This window comes from Sphaerodactylus townsendi, linkage group LG14 (assembly GCF_021028975.2).
Source record: "Sphaerodactylus townsendi isolate TG3544 linkage group LG14, MPM_Stown_v2.3, whole genome shotgun sequence".
Lineage (NCBI taxonomy): Eukaryota > Metazoa > Chordata > Lepidosauria > Squamata > Sphaerodactylidae > Sphaerodactylus > Sphaerodactylus townsendi.
This window is the reverse complement of record NC_059438.1, coordinates 40,219,448-40,242,358: the sequence shown is the minus strand read 5'-3', so window position 1 is coordinate 40,242,358 and position 22,911 is coordinate 40,219,448. Positions and strand designations below refer to the sequence as shown.

Below are 22,911 nucleotides of genomic sequence, written 5' to 3'. Positions count from 1 at the left end.
CACCAAAGCCTTGCTTGGGCACCAACACACAGGCAGAGATATTTATTTACCTCATTTAGACCCTGCTGCTTTTCCTTGTGGGGAACCAACATGGCTTTAGTTGTTCTCTTCTCCTCAATTTGATCCTTACAACAACCCTGTGAGGTAGGTGATGTTGAGTGTGTGAGACTGGCCCAAGGTCACCCATAGGGATTTATTTATATGTATTTTTAGCTGCCCTATACCCAAAGGTTTCAGGGCAGGCTACAACAACAGAGAAAAATCACAAAATACCGGTAAACCTAAAAATACTAATAATCTGTAACAATACAACAATAAAACTTATTTAGAATCCGTAAAACTTATTAAAACATACAAAATATGTAAAATTCTAAAAAGCTGTTGCTAAAATTCTTTAAAAGCTGTTTAAAAAATCATAGAACCTAGTTAAAAATCCATATTCTTTATCTTTATCTTTATCTTTATTAACCTTTAATAGGCATAGATAGATCAGGATTTACACAGACACATTCTGCAGTCTCAAGTATAGTTCAGTAGCAAGGAAATAGTCCACATAACTTGACGGTTGACTTTAAAAAATCCATATTACCAGAAGGGGGAAAACCGTCTCTTCAACCAGAGGCCAGGAAAAAGAGGTGCATCTTTACCAGTTTTCTGAACAGCATTTAAAGAAGACGCTCGATGCACCTGGGGGGGGGGGGAGTTTACTTTCTGTTAGGAAGGGTTTACATGGAAGAAAAATAAAGAACAGCTTCCTATTCTAAAACTAACTTGGTTACATTTGGGGCCACCACTGAAAAGGCCACCACTGAAAAGGCCCTGTCTTGGGGCCACCACTGAAAAGGCCCTGTCTTGGGTTCTCCACCCTTTTTACCACTACAGATGGTACCACCAGGAGGGCTTCATCTGCTGATGTTAGGGCACGGGCAGGCTGTTATGGGAGAAGGCATCCTTGTTGGTATTTGCAAGCGTCTGTCACAATTCAGACATGAAGGGGTTAACTGTGTGCACGCTAATTAGCTACTGAGGTCAGAGTTTTATGGCCGGTCGATTGATTAAGCTATTGGTCAGCTAACCCCAGCATTGCCTATGGGAGACTAGTCAGGGTAGACAGAAGTTATTTGAACCACGCACATGAGGGGAACGCACGAGGAAAACCTTTGCCTTGCTAGGTAGGCCCCGTGTGGGATCATGTGGTCCTGAGCTATGTAACCAAGTTAGTTTTAGAATAGGAAGCTGTTCTTTATTTTTCTTCCATGTAAACCCTTCCTAACAGAAAGTAAACTCATCTATAAAAAACCAGCAACTGTCCAATGGTCTCTTCTTCTGCTACTCTGCTAAATATTAAGTTAAGAAACCCAACAACTCTTTTAGATACCTGGGGGTCCAAGCCATTTTGGGTTTTATAAGTCAAAGATAATTCCTCGAATTGGGCTTGGTAGAGAATTCTTCTTTGAGCCGGGGGGCCCCTGGATCCTTGTCTGATACTGTAACCCCTACACCAGTGATGGCGAACCTTTTCGAGATGGAGTGCCCAAATTGCAACCCAAAGCCCACTTATTTATCGCAAAGTGCCAACACAACAATTTACCCTGAATACTGAGGTTTTAGTTTAGAAAAAACGGTTGGCGTTACTCAGGAGAAAACTTGGTGGCAGTTGGTGGCTTTGCTTTGAAGCAACTATGCAACTCTTCCAACGGGTGAATCACGACCCTAGGAGGGTTTACTCAGAAGCAAGCCCCATTGCCAGCAACCGAGCTTACTCCCAGGTAAAGGATTACGCTTTAGTTCTTCGCATGAAAATCAGTGGGGTTTAACAGTGCTTAGCAGGGTTATCTACACTGCTTCCCCAAAACTAGGTTTTAGGTTTAACGCTAATAATCGAGCCCAGTGGCCCAGGCCAGCCTAGATGGGGGGGGGGGGGACTCTGTTTGCTCGTGCCCACAGAGAGGGCTCTGAGTGCCACCTCTGGTACCCGTGCCATAGGTTCGCCACCATTGCCCTACACAATACTGAACACATCTAATCAGAATTAGAAGGAAACAAGAATAGGAAAGCAAAGCCTCTTTAACCCAATGAAACGAAACGCTGAGGTTTTGTTTTGCACTTACCTTGTCTCATATCGCTCATCGATACAAAAGAGCTGAATGCAGAAAGCATTGACCGCTCCTCTGTAGATGGGATGGAAGGCCTCTCTCTCCACGCTCGGGGCCTCACTGGGCTTCAAAGCCTCCTCGTGTGCAGTGTCTAACAACTGCTCCAATGAAGGCAAGGACAACACTGGCTCTGCCTGCAGTCAGAAGCAACCAGAAAGCACTTCTAAATAAACAGCATTGCACATCTATAGAGAATGTCTGCCTGTTATTATGTCGCTGTGAAACTCAAAACACTTGCGTGATCCACTTCTGTCAAAGTATATGTCCTGAAGAGATCTGTGGACCACTCCCTCCGGATAAAAGTTCCAACTTACCTGCACAGTTTTTCACTATTTCATCAATAGCAGATTCTCATATTTAACATCAGGCTCATCGAAAACAGGCTAAGTTTTGTCGAAAGCTTTCATAAGAACATAAGAACTAGCCTGCTGGATCAGACCAGAGTCCATCTAGTCCAGCACTCTGCTACTCACAGTGGCCCACCAGGTGCCTTTGGGAGCTCACATGCAGGAGGTGAAAGCAATCGCCTTCTGCTGCTGCTGCTCCTGAGCACCTGGTCTTTTGCTAAGGCATTTGCAATCTGAGATCAAGGAGGATCAAGATTGGTAGCCATGGATCGATTTCTCCTAGATCACAGCCGGATTCAACATAGATCGACTTCTCCTAGATCACAGCCGGATACAACTGGATGTTGTGGATTTTCCGGGCTGTGTGGCCGTGGTCTGGTAGATCTTGTTCCTAACGTCTTGCCTGCATCTGTAGCTGAATCCCTGGACTGAAAAAGCCCACCTGCAATACAATGCAGTCAACCACACCTTTGCACAACAAGTTTCACCCAAACTCTTACTGATTGGTTCCCCACTCTGGGACATGGACAATATATACCCCACTAAACACTCCCTTCTCACTGGACACAGTGTGTAACAGACTTCCCTCTGTGATACACCTCTGAAGATGCCAGCCACAGATGCAGGCGAAACAGGAACAAGACATTAACAGACTTCTCTCTGTGATACCCCTCTGAAGATGCCAGCCACAGATGCAGGCGAAACAGGAATAAGACATTAACAGACTTCTCTCTGTGATACCCCTCTGAAGATGCCAGCCACAGATGCAGGCGAAACAGGAACAAGACATTAACAGACTTCTCTCTGTGATACACCTCTGAAGATGCCAGCCACAGATGCAGGCGAAACAGGAACAAGACATTAACAGACTTCTCTCTGTGATACACCTCTGAAGATGCCAGCCACAGATGCAGGCGAAACAGGAACAAGACATTAACAGACTTCTCTCTGTGATACACCTCTGAAGATGCCAGTCACAGATGCAGGCGAAACGTTAGCAACCAGACCACGGCCACACAGCCCAGAAAACCCAAAACAACGAGGCTAAGTTTGAGTGCAACTTGTACAGGCAAGTTGGAACTTTTATGCTGAGGAAATGGTTTTTATCCACAAAATAGGCAAAACAAACAGAGAACTTGTCCTAATTCTGGCCTTTAGCTTTATTGTGGACATGGTGAGTCTCTCCCTGAAAACTTTATGCCAGATTTGCACAATATATTTGTATGGCTGTGCTGCATTGTGGAGATTCTTGAGTCTGATGTTCCCCATGAATTAGTTTCTGCGCTTCTGCAGACACATATGCACATTTATATTAAACACGTTTTGCACTTATCACATTTGAGATCATTGTATTGTAACCTGGGTACAGCTTGTTTTCGCTGGAACTGGTTTCTCTGGATCCTTTGAAACAATAGAAGCCGAAAGAATAAAAAAATACTGTTTTGGTTAAAGATCTGACGATTAAGTCTCATCCACCATTTCCGAAGTGAGACGCGAGAAGGGAGAGATTCTATGATTTCTACAACTACGAAACTCACAATATCATGAGAATCAAGCCAGACTCCAAACGTTCGCATTACATAAAATGAAAACATCAGTGTTCGCTCACTACCTAAAACAATAGGACACAGGGGAGAATTAAGCGGAGATGAATACAGAATGCTGGCACTGACGGAGAAAGGACGTCAAACACGGTCATAGCAATGAACTGGCACCCCATCTGAAGCCAAAGTCAGGCTTTCCCCCAAGGTTTAATCCGATTATCTCGCCATATGTTCAAGGCAAAGCTGAGAAACAAATCCAGCGCAACCATAACACTGAAAAATAGACAGACAATTCAGCAGGCTCATGAAAACAAATGATAAATTAGGTGCAATAAAGCAACCTAGCCCCCTTGCCCGAAAGGAAAAGGGGGACGAAATATTACAAGGAAAGGAATCGAGTGGGTGATTCCACAGGGCCTCAGTACACTTGTGAACGTAGGACTCAAATGTTTATTTGTGAACCTTAAAAAGCCAAAACGGTGCAGGAAAAAAATATACGTCTGAAATAGGGAGAAAAGCAAGACAATGAAGATAGGAAAATGTATAAAGCAACAGTGTGGGGAAAGTAGGTTACTTGCAAAATCTAACGTATTCTGTTGCCAAGTTTGCCTGGATATCAAGTAAAATCAGGAAGGCCCGACAGAGCACTACTGGCTCTGCCAGCTAATCCTTATTATTAATTATTATTAGACTGACATTCCACTCATTATCTTGAGCTGATGTTCTGAGATCCTGAGGCCTATTACCTGCATTTTGTTAACTGTTTTAATCTGTATATTTGTAATATCTGTAAATTTTATTATTTTAATTCTTTTGGATCTTGCTGGTCAATGACCGTAAATAAACTATCTGATCTGATAGGTTACTTGCAAAAAAAACCCCTGTACATTTTGAAGAGACATGGAAAAGCATACGTCAGATTTAGAAAGCAGCCAAGTGACTGCTGGATTATGAAGCTGGAACAAACAAACAGTCTATCCAAATTGTCAGGGCCAAATCCTGAAGACTCCCTGGCATGTGCTCAGTGAACATTTCCAAAAGCATCTCTTTCCATATTTCACAGGGATTGTGTTGGAAAAAATGCCACAGCCAATGGGAGCTCCTCTGTTCCAAACATATGAAGCATCCCAAAAGGCAAGAAATAAGAAAAACGCAACTGGAGGAATACATTTGAAGAAAGGGGCTATTGCAGGGGAAGTGTAAGAAACTTCAAAAGGACTCGAAACAAAGCAACTGAGTTCAGTTCGTTTATTTCATAAACTTCGATGATCACAATACACGCAATGCGGATTCTGACTTTCCCAGACTTAGCGTGTCGCTTTTATGGACACGGCGGCCCCCTCCCCGAACTCCCAAGCACAGTTCCCACAATAGAGCAAAAACAAGCTTCAAAGACACAAGCTGAAATCATACATGATAAGCGTAGCAATGCAAAGGCAGTAACCATCCTGGGCGCACAGCCCAGATTGAGGAATGCGCCAAGGCCAGGATGGTGGAGTGGAAACACACATCAACCTCCACCCTTACAGGAAGAGCAGAATATCAATCAATCAATCAATCAATCAATCAATCAATCAATCAATCAGTCAGTCAGTCAGTCAGTCAGTCAGTCAGACAGACAGACAGACAGACAGACAGACAGACAGACAGACAGACACCCATCAACCCCCCCTTGCATTTGAAGGACTGTCTCCTTCCATATGACCCTGTGTGCCAGCTACAGTCATCAGGCAACCATCTGTTGGATATCCCACCATTCAGGGTGGCCCGTCCGGCATCAACCAGAGCTCAGGCTCATGTTTCCAGATCTAGGGAATGGGCCCCCAAAGAGGTGAGCCCCCCCCCCCCCAGAGATATTCAGGAGGCACAGCAAGGCCTGTCTGTTTTGCTAGGGCTTTTGAGGGGATTATCCTGGGAAAACAAAGATAGAAGTGATGGCTGAATAGACGTTTCCATACAACATGGGTCTCTTACCATAGCTAATCATTGAGACAACACCTGAATTTTGGGGCGTGGGAGGGACTAATGAACTCCTGCTCAGGATGTCTCCACTTTTGTTGTTAGGAAGCTTGGGATGCCATAGGCTGATCCTGCACTGAGCAGGGGGTTGGACTAGATGGCCTGTATGGCCCCTTCAAACCTTGTGATTCTACGAAGTGCTTTAGGCAAGTATTCAAGCTTCTTCCCTATTATCACACTGGGGGAAATGCCCTACTGAAGCCCCACTTGAAATGTTCTGAAATACAGGGGCTGCATTATGGATGTCTATATGTAATCTCACGTAAGAACCGGCACATATGATCTCACATGAGACTAGAATCTGGGAAACCCACGTTCAAATCCCAACTCAGCCACAGAGGCTGGCTGGGCGATGCGCCCGTCACACACTCTCAGCTCTGACCCTGGCGAGTCACACACTCTCAGCTCTGACCTCCAAGGGGCTTGACACGGAAGCAGGCAATGGCAAGCCACCTTTGAACATCTCTTGCTTGAAAACCCTACGACAGTGGTGGCGAACCTATGGCACTCCAGATGTTCATGGACTACAATTCCCATCAGCCCCTGCCAGCATGGCCAATTGGGCTGATGGGAATTGTAGTCCATGAACATCTGGGGTGTCATAGGTTTGCCATCATGGCCCTATGGCATAGGTGTCAAACTCGCGGCCCTCCAGATGTTATGGACTACAGTATGATGCTGGCAGGGGATGGTGAGAACTGTAGTCCATAACATCTGGAGGGCCGCAAATTTGACACCTGTGCCCTACGGGGTTACCATAAGTTGGCTGTGACCTCACAGCAACAACAAAAAAAGTCCTATCAACTAGTAGGCTAATGTTGATAGAACACAGCTAGGAGGTCAACACCATTTTGGGAACGGCTTCAATTAAGTAAACAAACAAACAAAGTGCCTCAGGCCCTCTTCACCTGAATGTAAGTAAAATAGAGATGGGAAGTAGATGTTTCCTAAATTTAGCCCCCCAGAGGATTTCTGGTGTTGCCCAGTTTTTTTTTAGTTAATGTTTAAAGCCACTTTAGAACAGTCCAAAGTGTGATTGACACCATCTGCCATTGTGTCTGGATCTGTGGCACCATCAACACGGGACAGAAAAAAATAAGTTGATTGCCTCCTTCCAAGAGGAGTTAGGCCTGGCCTAATTGTTGAGTGGGGTGAGATGGTTTAATCCAGATGTGGTAAAATGAATTGTACTACTTCAGACTGCAGGTGGGAGAAGTTGTTTCTTCATGTTCCCCTTGTCCAGGTTCCCTAGCACTGAAGGAACTAGGATGTAAAAATGTCAGGCTTTTGGTTCCAAGAATGTCACATACCCCATTAAAAAAAACAACTAAAGCACCATCACAAAATCTGCATCAATTTAATTTGAATTATAATAGAACAGCATTATCCAAATCCAAAACCTTTTTTAGGCATAAAACCGGTGTGTGTCAAGAATTCCAAATACAATAAGAAGATCATTATTGCGCAACTTGTAGTACACAGAGTAAAAATATAGCAACAGCTTCGCCCTCCCCTTTCCCCCTCCTTTTCTTTACATTCTGGATTCTCCGCTTCTCTGTTTTATTTTCCAGGGTGGATCTATGAAGTTCTGTTTTTATGATTGGATGCCAATATAACATTATTGATTGTTGTTTTAATGGGGGTTTTCTTGTAACTATTGTTTTATTGTGTTGTTCACCACCCAGAGCCCTTCGAGGGAGGGGCAGTATATAAAACCAATTATAAATAAATAAATAAATAAATAAACAAACAGAGTGATTTAGAAGCTTAGCCATTTTTATTTTATCAGAAAGGAGTATAAATCCTGTTGGTAATACAGTTCTCAAATCAGTTCTGATGTTGTTGTATTTTGAACAGTGAAGCAGAATGTGAGAAAGTGTATCAGTTGTATCAGGACAAAATCGACAGCAATGCTCATTTTGTGGAATACCAGAGAAGTGACCTTGAAGATGTACTGACGGAAAAGAGTTACACCTTGCTCTAGTCATGACCCATCTGCAATTGTAATTAACAAGTTGTTCCAGGTATATAGCAGGGCTAGATTTCTGAGGGATAATCCCAAAGAATATTGGAGAGCAACAGCTTTGTGCTTTGCTCAGGAGAAATTGATATTCTTGATCAAATAATCATTATCTGCAATCTGCAATCCTGGTGGACTGCAGGTAGTCTAGATCTGGTCCCACTTCCCAGATAATACCACTTTCCAACTGGGAATCAGGAATCTCTCCCTACTGCATTGATTTAGAAATCTACCAGAACAAAGAACACGGGAAAATTATAATGTTAAGACGTGAATCATGGAGACTGCAGAATCCTTTAGGTCTTACCTCTGCTTCTTTAGAAAGCTCGCTTTCTACTACTGATGGAGGTACACTTATGGTACATTCTGAAGTTTCAGTACGACAGCTTTCAGCTTTAATGCCCTATAGAAATACACACACATAACATGAAATACTCTGGCAAACACAACATGTACACACTTACATGTTTGGAAGCATCACAAGCAAATCTTTCACATGAATTTTAAGACTAGGTCAATAGCAGTGCCCTGAAGGTTCCTGGAGGACACTAGGAACAAAGATGGATTTTCTCTGGTTCAATTTAATTCCTGCTCCCAAAGCAAGATATGTACTTAACTTAATGCTGACTTGTAAAGAGCCTATGGCAGGAGTGGCCAAGCTATGGTGCTCCAGATGTTCATGGACTACAATTCCCATCAGCCCCTGCCAGCATAGCCAATTGGCTTATGGGAACTGTAGTCCATGAACATCTGGAGCACCATAGCTTGGCCACCCCTAGCCTATGGTCTCCTGGAGCTATGCTCTAAATTTTCTCCAAATCCTGACTCAGAAAAAGCACCACAATTCCCAGCAGTAGCGGTTGGTGCTATTAGAAATAAATTGTGGGGTGGGTCTCAGAGAAGGCAATCAGACTTCCTGAAACCTGCCCCAAATAGCCCAGGATACGTCATACAGGCCACTGGATGTTACTGGAGGCAACAAACACAGGACATAAGGGAGTTGAAGCTGCAGTCTTTATTAATTGCTCACAATTAGGCTCAAGCACTCGCAGGCGCAAATACGCACGCTCATACCCCATGCTGTCCAGCTGATGACACCTAACTGCTGGCCAATGGGAAGCAATATCTCAAGGGGAATTTTCTTATTTTCTCTAGGGCAGCATAGATTGTGCGATCTGCTGATCCAGTTCCCTACACGGCAGTTAAGGGCACCTTTCTGGTAGGTGCCCACACAGACAAACCACACAGATTGATCAGTATGATCTGTGAACAAATGTTCTCCAAAAGGAGAACTTTCAGTGCTTATGACCATATAACATCAAAGTGGTGTGTGTTTGTTTGCTTGTGCATGTTGGATTACCCCTTTTTCACTTCTCTGTTCTTCTCCAGGAACATCTGGAGAAGGATGACTCCCTTGAGCAAAACCTCCATTTTTGTGAGTGGAGAGCATTCTAAAATCCCATGGTGCATATTGGTATAGTTCTTTGTATGTCTCAGGTGAAAAATAATGTACTCGTTTGTCAAAGGCTTTCACAGCCAGATTCAACTGGTTGTTGTGGGTTTTCCAGGCCATGGTCACACAGTCTGGAAAACCCACAACAACCAAATGTACACATTTGTTCACAGCTGAAAATGTCCTTTCCTGTTCAGACTAAGGAGTAGCAGTTAATATTACCTGGGTTTCTGTATCTTGGGTGTCCGTGCTTTCTCTTCTTGGGATGCTGCTGACTTCAGCTGCATGGAGAACGTGACATAAAAAAAGAAGAGGTGTTTTTTATACCCCACTTTCTCTACCAAAAGGAGTTTGAAAGAGGCTGACAACAGCTTTCCCTTCCCCTCCCTACAACAGACACCTTGTGAAGGGAGCTGAAAGAGCTCTGAGAGGACTGTGACTGGCCCAAGGCCACCAAGCAGGCTTCTTGTGGAGGGGCATGGAAAACAAACCTGGTTTCCCAGATTAGAGTCCGCCGCTCATAAACATTACGCCACGCTGGCATCCAACAAAGTTGAATCAACCATGTTAAAGGGATTCCTGGAATTTTGTAGCAGAAGACCATGACTGAACATGGCAGTCAAAAGTGTGATGTAAGGCAAGCCCTACGAAAAGCCAATCTGATTCCAGGCTGCATCGTTTGCAGGAGAGCAGTGGCTAGATCAAGGGAAGTAATTGTACCACTCTCTTTTGCATTGTTCCGACCTCACCTAGAATACAGTGTCCAGTTCTGGGCACCACAACTCAAGAGGGATATTGACAAGCTGTAGTGTGGCCAGAGGAGAGTGACCAAAATGGTAAAAGGTCTGGAATCCATGCCCTATGACAGTGATGGCGAACCTTTTCGAGACCGAGTGCCCAAATTGCAACCCCAAACCCACTTATTTATTGCAAAGTGCCAACACCGCAATTTAACCTGAATACTGAGGTTTTAGTTTAGAAAAAACTGTTGGCTCCGAGGCGTGCGTTACTTGGGAGTAACCTTGATGGTAGTCGGTGGCTTTGCTTTGAAGCAACAGTGCAACTCTTCCAATGAGTGAATCAAGCCCCTAGGAGGGTTTACTCAGAAGCAAGCCCCATTGCCAGCAACCAAGCTTACTCCCAGGTAAAGGATCACGCTTTAGTTCTTCGCATGAAAATCAGTAGGGTTTAACAGTGCTTAACAGGGTTACCTACGCTGCTTCCCCAAAACTAGGTCTTAGGTTTAATGCTAATAATCGATCTCAGCGGCCCAGGCCAGCCTAGATGTGTGGGGGGGGGGGGCGCGACTCTGTTTGTGCGTGCCCACAGAGAGGGCTCTGAGTGCCACCTCTGGCACCCGTGCCATAGGTTCGCCACCACTGCCCTATGAGGAGAGACTTAAGGAGCTGGGTATGTTTAGGCTGGGGAAGAGAAGATTAAGGGGTAATGTGATGGCCATTTTAAATATTTGAAGGGATGTCATATTGAAGGGGGAGCAAGATTGTTCTGCTGCTCCAGAGACAAGGACAAGGGTAATGGATTCAAACTAGAGAAAAAAGACTCCACCTAAGCATTAGGAAAAACTTCTTGACAGGAAGGGCTGTTCGACAGTGGAATACGCTGCCTCAGAAGCTGATGAAGTATCTTTCTTTGGAGGTTCTGAAATAGAGACTGGATGACCATCTGTCAAGCGTGCTTTGATTGTGCGTTCCTGCATGGCAGGAGGTTGGATAGGGTGGCCCTTGTGGTCGCTTCCAACTCTATGATTCTATGATTCTATCCTTGATCATCAACATTTAGCACCTTATTTCACTGGTGAGTTTCTATACTGACTTCTGTACATATATGGAAGTTACAGCAAACGGAAAGGTTTATTTTAAACTTAATTCCCCCTTCTTTCTCTCCATCCATAGCTGTTAGCAGCTATTTGGCTAAAAGATTCCCCAACCCCCTGCCCTACACACAAACTGGAAACTGACATTTGACTTTTGAAATCTACCGAAGACATTCCTCCCAATCCTTTCAACAATCACTGAATACTTTTCTATCTGAGGGTAGATACTCTCACACAACTGAATTGATATAATGCACAGGATTCTGCAATTTCTGGGGCCCTACTTGAGGCATTGTAATAGTTTGATTCTTAGAAATCCACGTTAGGGCCGTTTCCGCATGGCCAGCTGAGCGGGGGTGCAATGGCATAGTTCAGTGGTGGCGAACCTTTGGCACTCCAGATGTTATGGACTACAATTCCCATCAGCTCCTGCTAGCCTGGCCAATTGGCCATGCTGGCAGGGGCTGATGGGAATTGTAGTCCATAACATCTGGAGTGCCAAAGGTTCGCCACCACGGCCATAGTTCATGTCAATGCACCCCACAATGCACCGTTCACATGAACAGCCCCACTGGCTCCGCAGCCAGCAGCGCAGCGTTCACACAGGCTGCGCCACTCCTGAACGCCTCCTGCCGCCTTCTGTCACTCTGGCCCCTTCCGCACACGCAAAATAATGCGTTTTCAAACCACTTTCACAACTGTTTGCAAGTGGATTTTGCCATTCCGCACAGCTTCAAAGAGCACTGAAAGCAGTTTGAAAGTGCATTATTCTGCATGTGCGGAATGAGCCTCTGTGGAGGCCAGGGGATATTGCTCTTGTGGCCAGAGTGATGCCTCCGGGGTCGGAGACCGGGAGGCGCATCCCCTGGCCTCCACAAAGTGACAGGAAGTGGCAGGAGGCATTCGGGAGCAGCACGGAAATACACCAGCTTCCACCCGGTGCCGTTCGCTCGGCACCAGATGGAAGCCGGCGTTTTCCAAAAACACTGTTTAAAAACACCGTTTTCGGGGGGGGGGGAGAGCAACGATGCATCGATTCGGTGCGGCACCTGTGCGAAGCACCCCCAAACGGTGTTTTACTGGGCAGAAATCGGTGAGCTCGGTCCGTGCAGATGCAGCCTATGTGTTGAAACAACAGCTTTAAAACAATACTTGACAATGTTGTACAACTCTTGAGAGACCTATGCATGAAAAAGTTATACGCTGGATTAATTTTTTAAAATACTGCGTTAAGAAACCTTTCAACAGCACAACAGCAATGGGCTCATTACAGCACAATACTATAGCCCTATTAAATTAATAGTTCATAGCCCTACAGGAAAACTTAAATATTACTACCAAATCCTTCAATCCTTAATCAACAATCTTAACTTAGACTGATATAGTAATAATATCTGAACACACAAACCATGTTTTGTACAAAATCCAATGTCTGTTGCTGCAAAGACTGATAACCCTTAAGGTTATCCCAGTACACAATAAACTCCAAGTATCAACAAACTCAGCAACAGCCCACTGTTCATATGTGACAATATCTTATGAATTGCCCATATGAACCACACTTTATTTAACCACAGTTCCAAACTCAGAGCTGACTGTTCCTTCCATCTCTGTGCCAAAGTCATTCTAGCTGCAATGACCAGCTGTTGCAGCAGATGCCTTCAATGGAAATCCATACTATTGGGGCAAACGTTCAAGAGACACTTCTTTGGTATACAGATAAAAATATACTGCATAATTCCTCCAGTTTCCAGGCAAACAGGCACTATTCCAATATTTTTGGAAAACTAGACAGGACCACCATGAATGAAAGAAAGTTCCTTTTTTCCTTGTCGCATCCCCAGCAAAGATCAGAACCCACTGGAGTTTTTACTCGTCTTGCAGGAGTCAAATATGAGTGATGAAGAATTTTCATACAGTTCCTTAAGAACATAAGAACAAGCCAGCTGGATCAGACCAAAGTCCATCTAGTCCAGCTCTCTGCTACTCGCAGTGGCCCACCAGGTGCCTTTGGGAGCTCACATGTAGGATGTAGAGAAGCAATGGACTTCTATGTGCATTGTTGCTCCCGATCCACCCTGGTCTGAGTTAAGGCATTTGCAATCTCAGATCAAGGTTGAGGGATCAAGATTGCAGCCATAAATCGACTTCTCCTCCATAAATCTGTCCAAGCCCCTTTTAAAGCTATCCTGCTAGGTTAGTAGCCATCACTCACCTCCAGGAGTGGCATGGCATATTCCAAACACCAATCACAGAAGTTATGGCGTGAAGAAGTGTTTCCTTTTATTAGTTCTAATTCTTCCCCCAGCATTTTCAATGAATGCCCCTGGTTCCTAGTATTGTGAGAAAGAGAGAAAAATTTCTCTCTGTCAACATTTTCTACCCCATGCATACACCTTTTGTAGACTTCAATCATTATCCCCTCCCCAGCCACCTCCTCTCCAAACTAAAGAGTCCCAAACGCTGCAGCCTCTCCCTCATAGGGAAGGTGCTCCAGTCCCTCAATCATCCTTTTGTTGCCCTTCTCTCTGCACTTTTTTTTCTATCTCCCTCAATATCCTTTTTTTTTGAGATGCGGCGACCATTGTGAACTGGACACAGTACTCCAAGTGTGGCCTTCGCACTCCTAACGTGCTTTATATAAGGGCATGACAATCTTGCTGCAGTTTTATTGTCCAATTCCTTTTCTAATGATCCCCAGCATAGAGTTTGCCTTTTTTACAGCTGCCATGCATTGAGTTGACATTCCCATGGAAACCCTATCAACTAAGACTTAAATCCCTTTCCCTGGCCTTCAGACTGATAGCACTGACCCCTCAGTAGCGATGTATGTGAAGTTTGGATTTTTTGCCCCTATGTGCATCACTTTACATTTTGCTACATTGAACTGCATTTGCCATTTCCTGGAGCCCACTCACCTAATTCCTATCCAAGGTCCGCTTGGAGCTCTTCGGCAATCCTTTGTGGTTCTCACCACCCTACATAATTTGGTATCATCTGCAAACTTGGCCACCACGCTACCCCCCCCCTCCTTCCAGGCCATTTATGAATAGGTTAAAGAGCCTTGTTCCCAAAACGGATCCTTGGGGGGACACCACTCCCCCTACATCTCTCCATTGTGAGAACTTCCCATTCTACACGCACTCTTTGTTTCCTGTTTCTCAACCGGTTTTTAATCCAAAGGAGGACTTCTCCTCTTATTCCTTCATTGCTGAGTTTTCTCAACAGTCTCTGGTGAGGAACTTTGTCAAAAGCCTTTTGGAAATCCAAGTAGACAATGTCCACCGGTTCACCCCTGTCCACATGCCTGTTGACACCCTCAAAGAACTCTAGTAAGTTTGTAAGACAGGATTTGCCTCTGCAAAAGCCATGCTGACTCTTTCTCAGCAGGTCTTGCTTTTCTACATGTTTTATAATTTTATCTTTAATGATAGATTCTACTCATTTACCAGGAACAGATGTCAAACTGACTGGCCTGTAATTTCCCGGGTCCCCCCTAGATCCTTTCTTAAAGATTGGTGTGACATTGGCCATCTTCCAGTCTTCAGGGATGGAGCCTGATTTCAGGGATAAGTTGCATATTAAAGTGAGAAGATCAGCAATTTCATGCTTGATTTCTTTCTGATTGCAATATTTAATGACACTTTAGGACATTATGAAATGCTTTCCCCCTGTTACCTCACTGAGACTTTAAAGCCCAAATTAGCTTCCCACCTGATTTTACAATTCCACCTGATTTTATTTCCCTCCAATTATCAAATATTGGAACATCACTACTCGTGGCATAACCGCATAATAACATTTCGTAAGATAATAGTAAATAACATCATAACATAGCAACATAATAACAATTGTAACATCATGAACATAGCAATCTAACAATAACATAACATCTTAACAATTAGGCATATCAACAGGTAAATATCATCCTGAACAACATAAATAAATCGAGATGACGACTTATTCTATACTCAAACTACAACATGACCCAAGCCTACACATCTTCTACTGCTTCCATTTGCACTCTGTGCATGGCAATAGTGTGGAGCCTCCTGAAGAGGGAGGAAAGTGAATGTGAGCTGTGAAGAAACTGAAAGTTGGAGGGGGGCGGGGGGAGGAGGCAGGAAAAATAAAACCATTTCCCAGCCAATGCTTTATTTGTCTGTGCTATAACTTCACATACACACTACAAGGGTCAGTGCTATCAGTCACAGACCAGGAAAGGGATTTAGGTGTCTTAGTTGGTAGTTCCATGGGAATGTCAACTCAATGCATGGCAGCTGTGAAAAAGGCAAACTCTATGCTGGGGATAATTAGGAAAGGAACTGATAATAAAACTGCAAAGATTGTCATGCCCTTATATAGTAAAGCCACGTGGTGCTGACCGCGACTTGAGTACTGTGTGTTCAGCGTCTCTGGTCGCCTACATCTCAAAAAAAAGCGCGATATTTCGAAAGAGATAGAAAAAGTGCAGAGAAGGGCAACGAGGATGATTGAAGGATTGGAGCACCTTCCCTAGGAGGAGAGGCTGCAGCGTTTGGGACTCTTTAGTTTGGAGAGGAGACGGCTGAGGGGGGATATGATTGAAGTCTATAAAATTATGTATGAGAAAATGTTGACAGAGAGAAATTTTTCTCTCTTTCTCACAATACTAGAACCAGGGGGCATTCATTGAAAATGCTGGGGGGGAAGAATTAGAACTAATAAAAGGAAACACTTCTTCACGCAACGTGTGATTGGTGTTTGGAATATGCTGCCACAGGAGGTGGTGATGGCCACTAACCTGGGTAGCTTTAAAAGGGGCTTGGACAGATTTATGAAGGAGAAGTCGATCTATGGCTCCCAATCTTGATCCTCCTTGATCTCAGATTGCAAATGCCTTAGCAGACCAGGTGCTCAGGAGCAGCAGCAGCAGCAGCAGAAGGCCATTGCTTTCACATCCTGCACGTGAGCTCCCAAAGGCACCTGTTGGGCCACTGCGAGTAGCAGAGTGCTGGACTAGATGGACTCTGGTCTGATCCAGCAGGCTAGTTCTTATGTTCTTACGGAAGAGCGGGGAATCAAAACCCGTCCAGATTAGAGCACACCTGCTCTTAACCACTACAGCACTGCTGCTCCTTCTGGAGGAATTTATGTTTTGGGGGATCTTTTTTTATTTTTTTTGCTTTTGTGGAGGCACAGGATATAACAATTTTAAATAAAGAAAATATAGAACAAAGCTCAAATCAAGGCCTGGCTCTGGAACCTACAGATGCTCACCTGTGTTATCTGGCTCCGGCGGGAGCTGAAGAACATCATCTGGATGCGGTTTACAGAGTCCATGGAAAGGTCCCAAGTCGAAGCAGTCGTGAAGCAGCTGTGTGTTCACTTCGGAGCACACGCTCATGAAACCCACCGCCTTGCCCTCGTCCTAAAAACATCAAAGCAGAGTCGCCACGTTTGCAAAGGAAGTTCACTTCGCTAAGGGTATTCCTGCGCTAATTGGCTGTTTCCACATTTAAGCAGCATCCCCCTGGGTTGGGGAAAAACCAGAAACAAATAGAGCCTCTCCTAAATGAGATGTAGCAGTTTCTCTGCCCTTTCTGGACTGATGATTCCCCCCCCCCCCCATTCCCTGTATGACGAAAAAATGGATGCAGCTCACCCACCCAAGGATTTGAAAACGTTAGGATTCCTCTGCATTCAAACCAATCTTGATCCTCTTTGATCTGAGATTGCAAATGCCTTAACAGACCAGGTGATCGGAAGCAGCAGCCGCAGAAGGCCCTTGCTTTCACATCCTGCATGTGAGCTCCCCAAGGCACCTGGTGGGCCACTGCGAGTGGCAGAGAGCTGGACTAGATGGACTCTGGTCTGATCCAGCTGGCTTGTTCTTATGTTCTTATGTAAACCCGAGTAATTTATGGTTCACACTGAACTGACACCCTTAAAAGACCAATATTTCAAACCTATACGTACACACTGGGCAGTTTTTGACCCGCACCTTCTTGTACAGGCAGATATAACGCTATAATGCCGGTTCATTAATCATTATGTTTTTTTGCTAAATAGATGGTTTCCACTTCCTGTGGCAGCAAAGCAAAACTTTGCAGCTTCACTGCCAGGGAATCCCCACAACTACGGTAAATCCTCTTTCCAGGCCATGCTGGGAAAAGATAGAAAGGAAAAATAAGTTTCCCTTAATATAATCCACTGCTTAATACTCTAAAGAAAAGAGAAACGGCAACTCTATCTGTATGTAGACAAGAAGGTCCTATTTTGCCCAGACACACATATATTTTTGTAGTGATCCCCTGAAAACCATCTTGTGATATGCACAATGCCCATGGGCATAACTACAAAGAAAGAAAGAACCTTTATTGGCATAACAACATTATATACACAGATCCACTTAACCAAGTAGAGGGAAGCTAAAATAAATGTACAGGTAGAGAAGGCTGATGTTCAGGATTTGCTCCTAAAGCGCTGTTTTATATACAAATCCAAAAATTTGGTGACTGCATCGTTTGCATCACAACTGGGGCTGTCCAACAGAAAGGTAATCTTTTGCAAGTCAGATGCATACTCTTTTTTGAGTAGCAGGGGTGACAAGTATTTGACTCTGGGTACCGTGTTTGTATAGGGAGTGGACAATATAAGTAAAAAATATGGTCCTATAGAGTCCAACCTACCAATTCCCGTTGCATATGCATAGCCTTTGACGGTAATGAGTTTTAGTGAATCTCCCTGTTGATACGGCTGACGGAAGGGCATTGCAACGGGCCAACATGATTGCTCTACGGAGCCTGGGCACGGTTATCTGGTGCAGGTATTGAGCCCCCTTATTACCAATGTAGGTGATACCTAGAGCTAAAGGAGAACAAGTCCTGGAAGCCTTTCCGAGTAGGATCTGATGTTCCTGGTCAAACAGCCTTCTCTTCAGAAGTTGGAAAGTCTCTTTAGATGGTAGCATGGCCAGATAATCCAAAGAATAGCCTAATTTGTTAATTTTTGTTTCTATAAGGGCATAACTAAGAATTTGGGGGCTTATAGGCAAACCCCCAATGTACCCACCGCTCTTTGACAGCACACAAAACAAATTATCCCAAAATTTTGCCCGCATTTAAATGCATGTGTAGTTGTTCCTTCTCTCTCTTGGGGAAAATGCATTGTTTCAAATTTTTTATCTGCACAACAAACACCCTGTGAGGTAGGTGAGGCTGAGAGATCTCAGAAGAACTGTGACTAGCCCAAGGTCACCCAGCTGGCGTGTGTTGGAGTGCACAGGCTAATCTGAATTTCCCAGATAAGCCTCCACAGCTCAAGCGGCAGAGCAGGGAATCAAACCCGGTTCCTCCAGATTAGAGTGCACCTGCTCGTAACCACTACGCCACTGCGGCTCCTTAGGAAAGGAGATGGGTTCATATTTCCTTAAGGTTAGTTTCCACAGCCCTTTCACACAAACACTAATGTTTCCAGACACTTTGTATTAAACATAAAAGTGACTGTTCTCTTTATTTGGAAAATTTATAGAGTTGTTAAGAAGGGAAGAAGAAGGGTTGGATTGATATCCCCCTTTTCTCTCCTTTAAGGAGATCCAAGGGGGCTTACAATCTCCTTTCCCTTCCTCCCTCACAACAAACACCCTGTGAGGTAGGTGGGGCTGAGAGAGAAGAACTGGGACTAGCCCAAGGTCACCCAGCTGGCGTGTGTGGGAGTGCACAGGCTAATCTGAATTCCCCAGATAAACCTCCACAGCTCAAGCGGCAGAGCGGGGAATCAAACCCGGTTCCTCCAGATTAGAGTGTGCCTGCTCTTAACCACTACGCCACTGCTGCTCTATGTCTGTACCACACTAGATAACCAAATTATAACCATCTGGAACTTACCAGCAGGAGAGCCAAGGCAGAAAGACAGTGTTCTGTTAAGTAGCCAGTATGGGAATTATAGTAAACTCCAGATTTTGGCAGAGGGTGTTTGTACCATCTTTAACGACAGGTGCTCACATTCAACAGAAGGGATGGCAGGGTGCCTCCCCAGTCCCAAGTGGAGTTGATCACTGATATAAGGGATGATTGAGGTGGCCGGGCTAATGCCGGGTTACTTCCCTACCCCACACATGAAGATATGGTAAGCCTCATAAAAAGCCAAAGAGTTATCCAATTAGCATTGCTCTCTCACCTCACAAACCACAGCAACATTCTCATCATCTTGTGCTTCTATTAGTTCGGCCAGGACGTATTCACCATATGTGTCTATCAGGGTATCGTTCTGACTTGTGAAGAGAGGGGTGAGGTCGTCATGATCTTCTACCCTAAAAAAAAATAATGTCCTTAGAACTCAACAAGGTCTGGAAGTAACCCGCGGGCCACGTTCCCTGGATCCGTTCCATGAGAGGAAGTCAGGGAAGACACACCAGATGAAAGAGGAGGAGGTGGAGTTTGGATTTATAACCCCCCTTTCTCTCCTGCAGGAGACTCAAAGGGGCTGACAATCTCCTTGCCCTTCCCCCCTCACAACAAACACCCCTGAGGTAGGTGGGGCTGAGAGAGCTCCGAAGAACTGTGACTAGCCCAAGGTCACCCAGCTGGCGTGTGTGGGAATGCACAGGCTAATCTGAATTCCCCAGATAAGCCTCCACAGCTCAGGCGGCAGAGCGGAGAATCAAACCCGGTTCCTCCAGATTAGATACACGAGCTCTTAACCTCCTACGCCACTGCTGCTCCACATAGCTTTCACTAGCAGAATGCTAGTGCAGAAACCTACACATTCCAACCACTGTGCGTGTGGGGGGGATACTGATTATGCCATTACCCCGTACTACGGACCCCCCCCCCCGACCTCAGTGATACTCCCACAGGCACGTTTTGGGGAGAATGCAGTGGGAGAGGAAGGCAGAAAAGTCCCATTCTATGAGCTCTCCTCCCCTCACAGCTCCCATCCGATCATCCAACAATGTACTTTTTTTAAAATTGATATTTTGGATTGTTACAGATTTATATTGTACATCTTATATTTCATCCTCCATCTCCTTTTACCCCCTTTTCCCCCCTCCCCCCTCTTCTTTTCTTCTTTAGATGTGCAGCAACAGGTCCATTCTTTTTAATCTTCTTGTCCAGTTTTCTTCTGTAATTCCAATTTCTTTTAGCCAGTCTTTAAATTCCGTCCAGATCCACTTCATGTCTTTTTGTTTTTCTTGCCATATTTGGTTTCATTTTTGACATTATGTCAAAAAAATTCTAATTGTATTTGCTCCCATATATATTCCAACCATTTCTGCATTGTCCAGATTTTTTTTTGTCCTTCCACCCCAATGCTATTACTGCATGGGCCGCTCTGATCATGAGTTTGAATAGCTTTCTCTTTCTTTGCTCTATTATTGTACGATCCAATATGCCTATAAATAGTAAATCTATGTTTATCTTTATTTTTACCTTCACATATTTTTCTATATATATTATAACCTTTTCCCACAAATGTTTTACCTCTGAACATTCTAGCCCAGGGGTAGGGAACCTTTAACACTCAAAGAGCCATTTGGACCCGTTTTCCATGGGAAAAGAAAACACTTGGAGCCGCAAATAATTTTTGACATTTAAAATAAAGATAACACTATATATATTGGGGTTTTTTTCTACCTTTTACTCCGCTCATTCTGATAAGCGCATGGATGCGTCCGCCCTGCTGCCTGCAGGGCAGGCAAGGATAGGGCCAGCAGCTTGGCCTCGCCGGCCTCCGGGAAAGCGCCCACCCCGCTCCAATGGGGCGTATGAGAGGGGAAGCCCACGGCGCGGTCCAGCCGACCGCGGGCAGTTGATGCGCCCGCCCTGCTGCCTGCAGGGCGGGCAAGGATGGGACCGGCGGCTCTGCTCGTGGAGCTGCAGTGCAAGGGCAGAAGAGCCGCATGTGGCTCTCGAGACGCAGGTTCCCTACCCCTGTTCTAGCCACATATGGGTATATATTGCATTTTTATCCCCACAATGCCAACATTTCGGACATCCAACAATGTACTTGACTTCACAAAGCACAGGCCCAGCAATAAGCTGAAGACATCTCATCAGCCTCCCCATTAGTTCACCTATTAATCACTGCCAGCGTTCTAATTAACAAATTCATTAATTGCCCCATTAAACCTTTAACTTTAATTAAAATGATAATTTGTTCATTCTCACTCCCCTGTCAGGAGGTAAGAAAAAAATCTATTAAGAACCAGAAATATTTCTGAGTGATGTGTTTCACATGTGATTGAAAGCTGGATAGAGGGGGGGGGGGGAAATGTTCCACCCCTTCCACAGAGGCTTAATGGGTGCTATTTACCACACTACGATGCGAAAAGCTTCGCCTTCCCATTTCTACACTTAAACCTCCATTAAAGGGACAAGATATTTTTCTCCAGCCCTGCTCAGAAACAGATTATATATTTGCTCAATAATATGCTTACGCACATCAATCGTAACTAGAAGGAAGTGGTCAGAGTGATAGACTAGGCTCTGAGAGACTTGAATTCGAATCTCCACACTGACACAGAGCCTCACAACGTGCATGACCTTGGGCCATTCACTCACCCCCAGCCTGACCTACCTCATACGTTTATTGTGAGAATAACATGGAAGAGAGGGAAAAGATGATAGCTACTTTGGGGAGAAAGATGAGGTATAAATTGAAGTAAATAATAACGGCGTAGTGGCGTAGGAGGTTAAGAGCTCGTGTTATCTAATCTGGAGGAACCGGGTTTGATTCCCAGCTCTGCCGCCTGAGCTGTGGAGGCTTGTCTGGGGGATTCAGATTAGCCTGTGCACTCCCACACATGCCAGCTGGGTGACCTTGGGCTAGTCACAGCTTCTCTGAGCTCTCTCAGCCCCACCTACCTCACAGGGTGTTTGTTGTGAGGGGGGAAGGGCAAGGAGATTGTCAGCCCCTTTGAGTCTCCCACAGGAGAGAAAGGGGGAATATAAATCCAAACTCTTCTTCTTCTTCTTCCTCTCTTTCACCAGTCCCTCCTGTAATTATAACTAGGTATCCCACACCATGAAGATCCACTTTACACATTCAGCGGAAGTCAGTTTTTTCCTGGGCTTAGACGGCTGCTGGGGGGTTTACTTGAGGGCGTTCAAACCACAAACAAAGCTCCCCTAAATGCAGTCTGCAGAAGTATAGCACGCAGCTGAGAATGCTAAACCTGGGGTGTCCAACTCTGGCGCTTCAGATGTTCATGGACTACAATTCCCAACAATGGGAACTGTAGTCCATGAACATCTGAAATGGCAGAGTTGGACGCCCCTGTGCTAAACTGAACCCTTCTCCCTGTAACTTTTCTCCAATCTGTTCCTGGAGAGAATTTCGACAGGTAAACTTTACTTGTAACTGGCACGATCCCACTGGAGAAAGAGAGTCTTTCACTGCATCTAGATAGGCCAGAATGATGGGTCTGCAACCTCCAGCTCTCCAGATGTTCATGGACTACAAATCCCATCAGCCCCTGCCAGCATGGCCAATTGGCTGGTGGGAATTGTAGTCTATGAACATCTGGAGAGCCGCAGGTTGCAGACCCATTATTCT

At 44.8% G+C, this 22,911-nt stretch overlaps 1 protein-coding gene across 1 annotated transcript in view; it reads right to left on the bottom strand.

The window, feature by feature from the left end:
• The window catches only part of CFAP61 (cilia and flagella associated protein 61), a 172,523-nt gene that overhangs the window by 134,008 nt on the left and 15,604 nt on the right, over positions 1-22,911 (bottom strand). The window contains exons 7-11 of the mRNA XM_048515371.1: positions 19,534-19,666; positions 16,633-16,783; positions 9,762-9,820; positions 8,394-8,489; positions 2,112-2,290 (exon numbers count right to left, since the gene is read on the bottom strand). Of these exons, the coding sequence (XP_048371328.1) occupies positions 2,112-2,290; positions 8,394-8,489; positions 9,762-9,820; positions 16,633-16,783; positions 19,534-19,666 (618 nt within the window). The remainder of the gene's footprint in view (positions 1-2,111; positions 2,291-8,393; positions 8,490-9,761; positions 9,821-16,632; positions 16,784-19,533; positions 19,667-22,911) is intronic.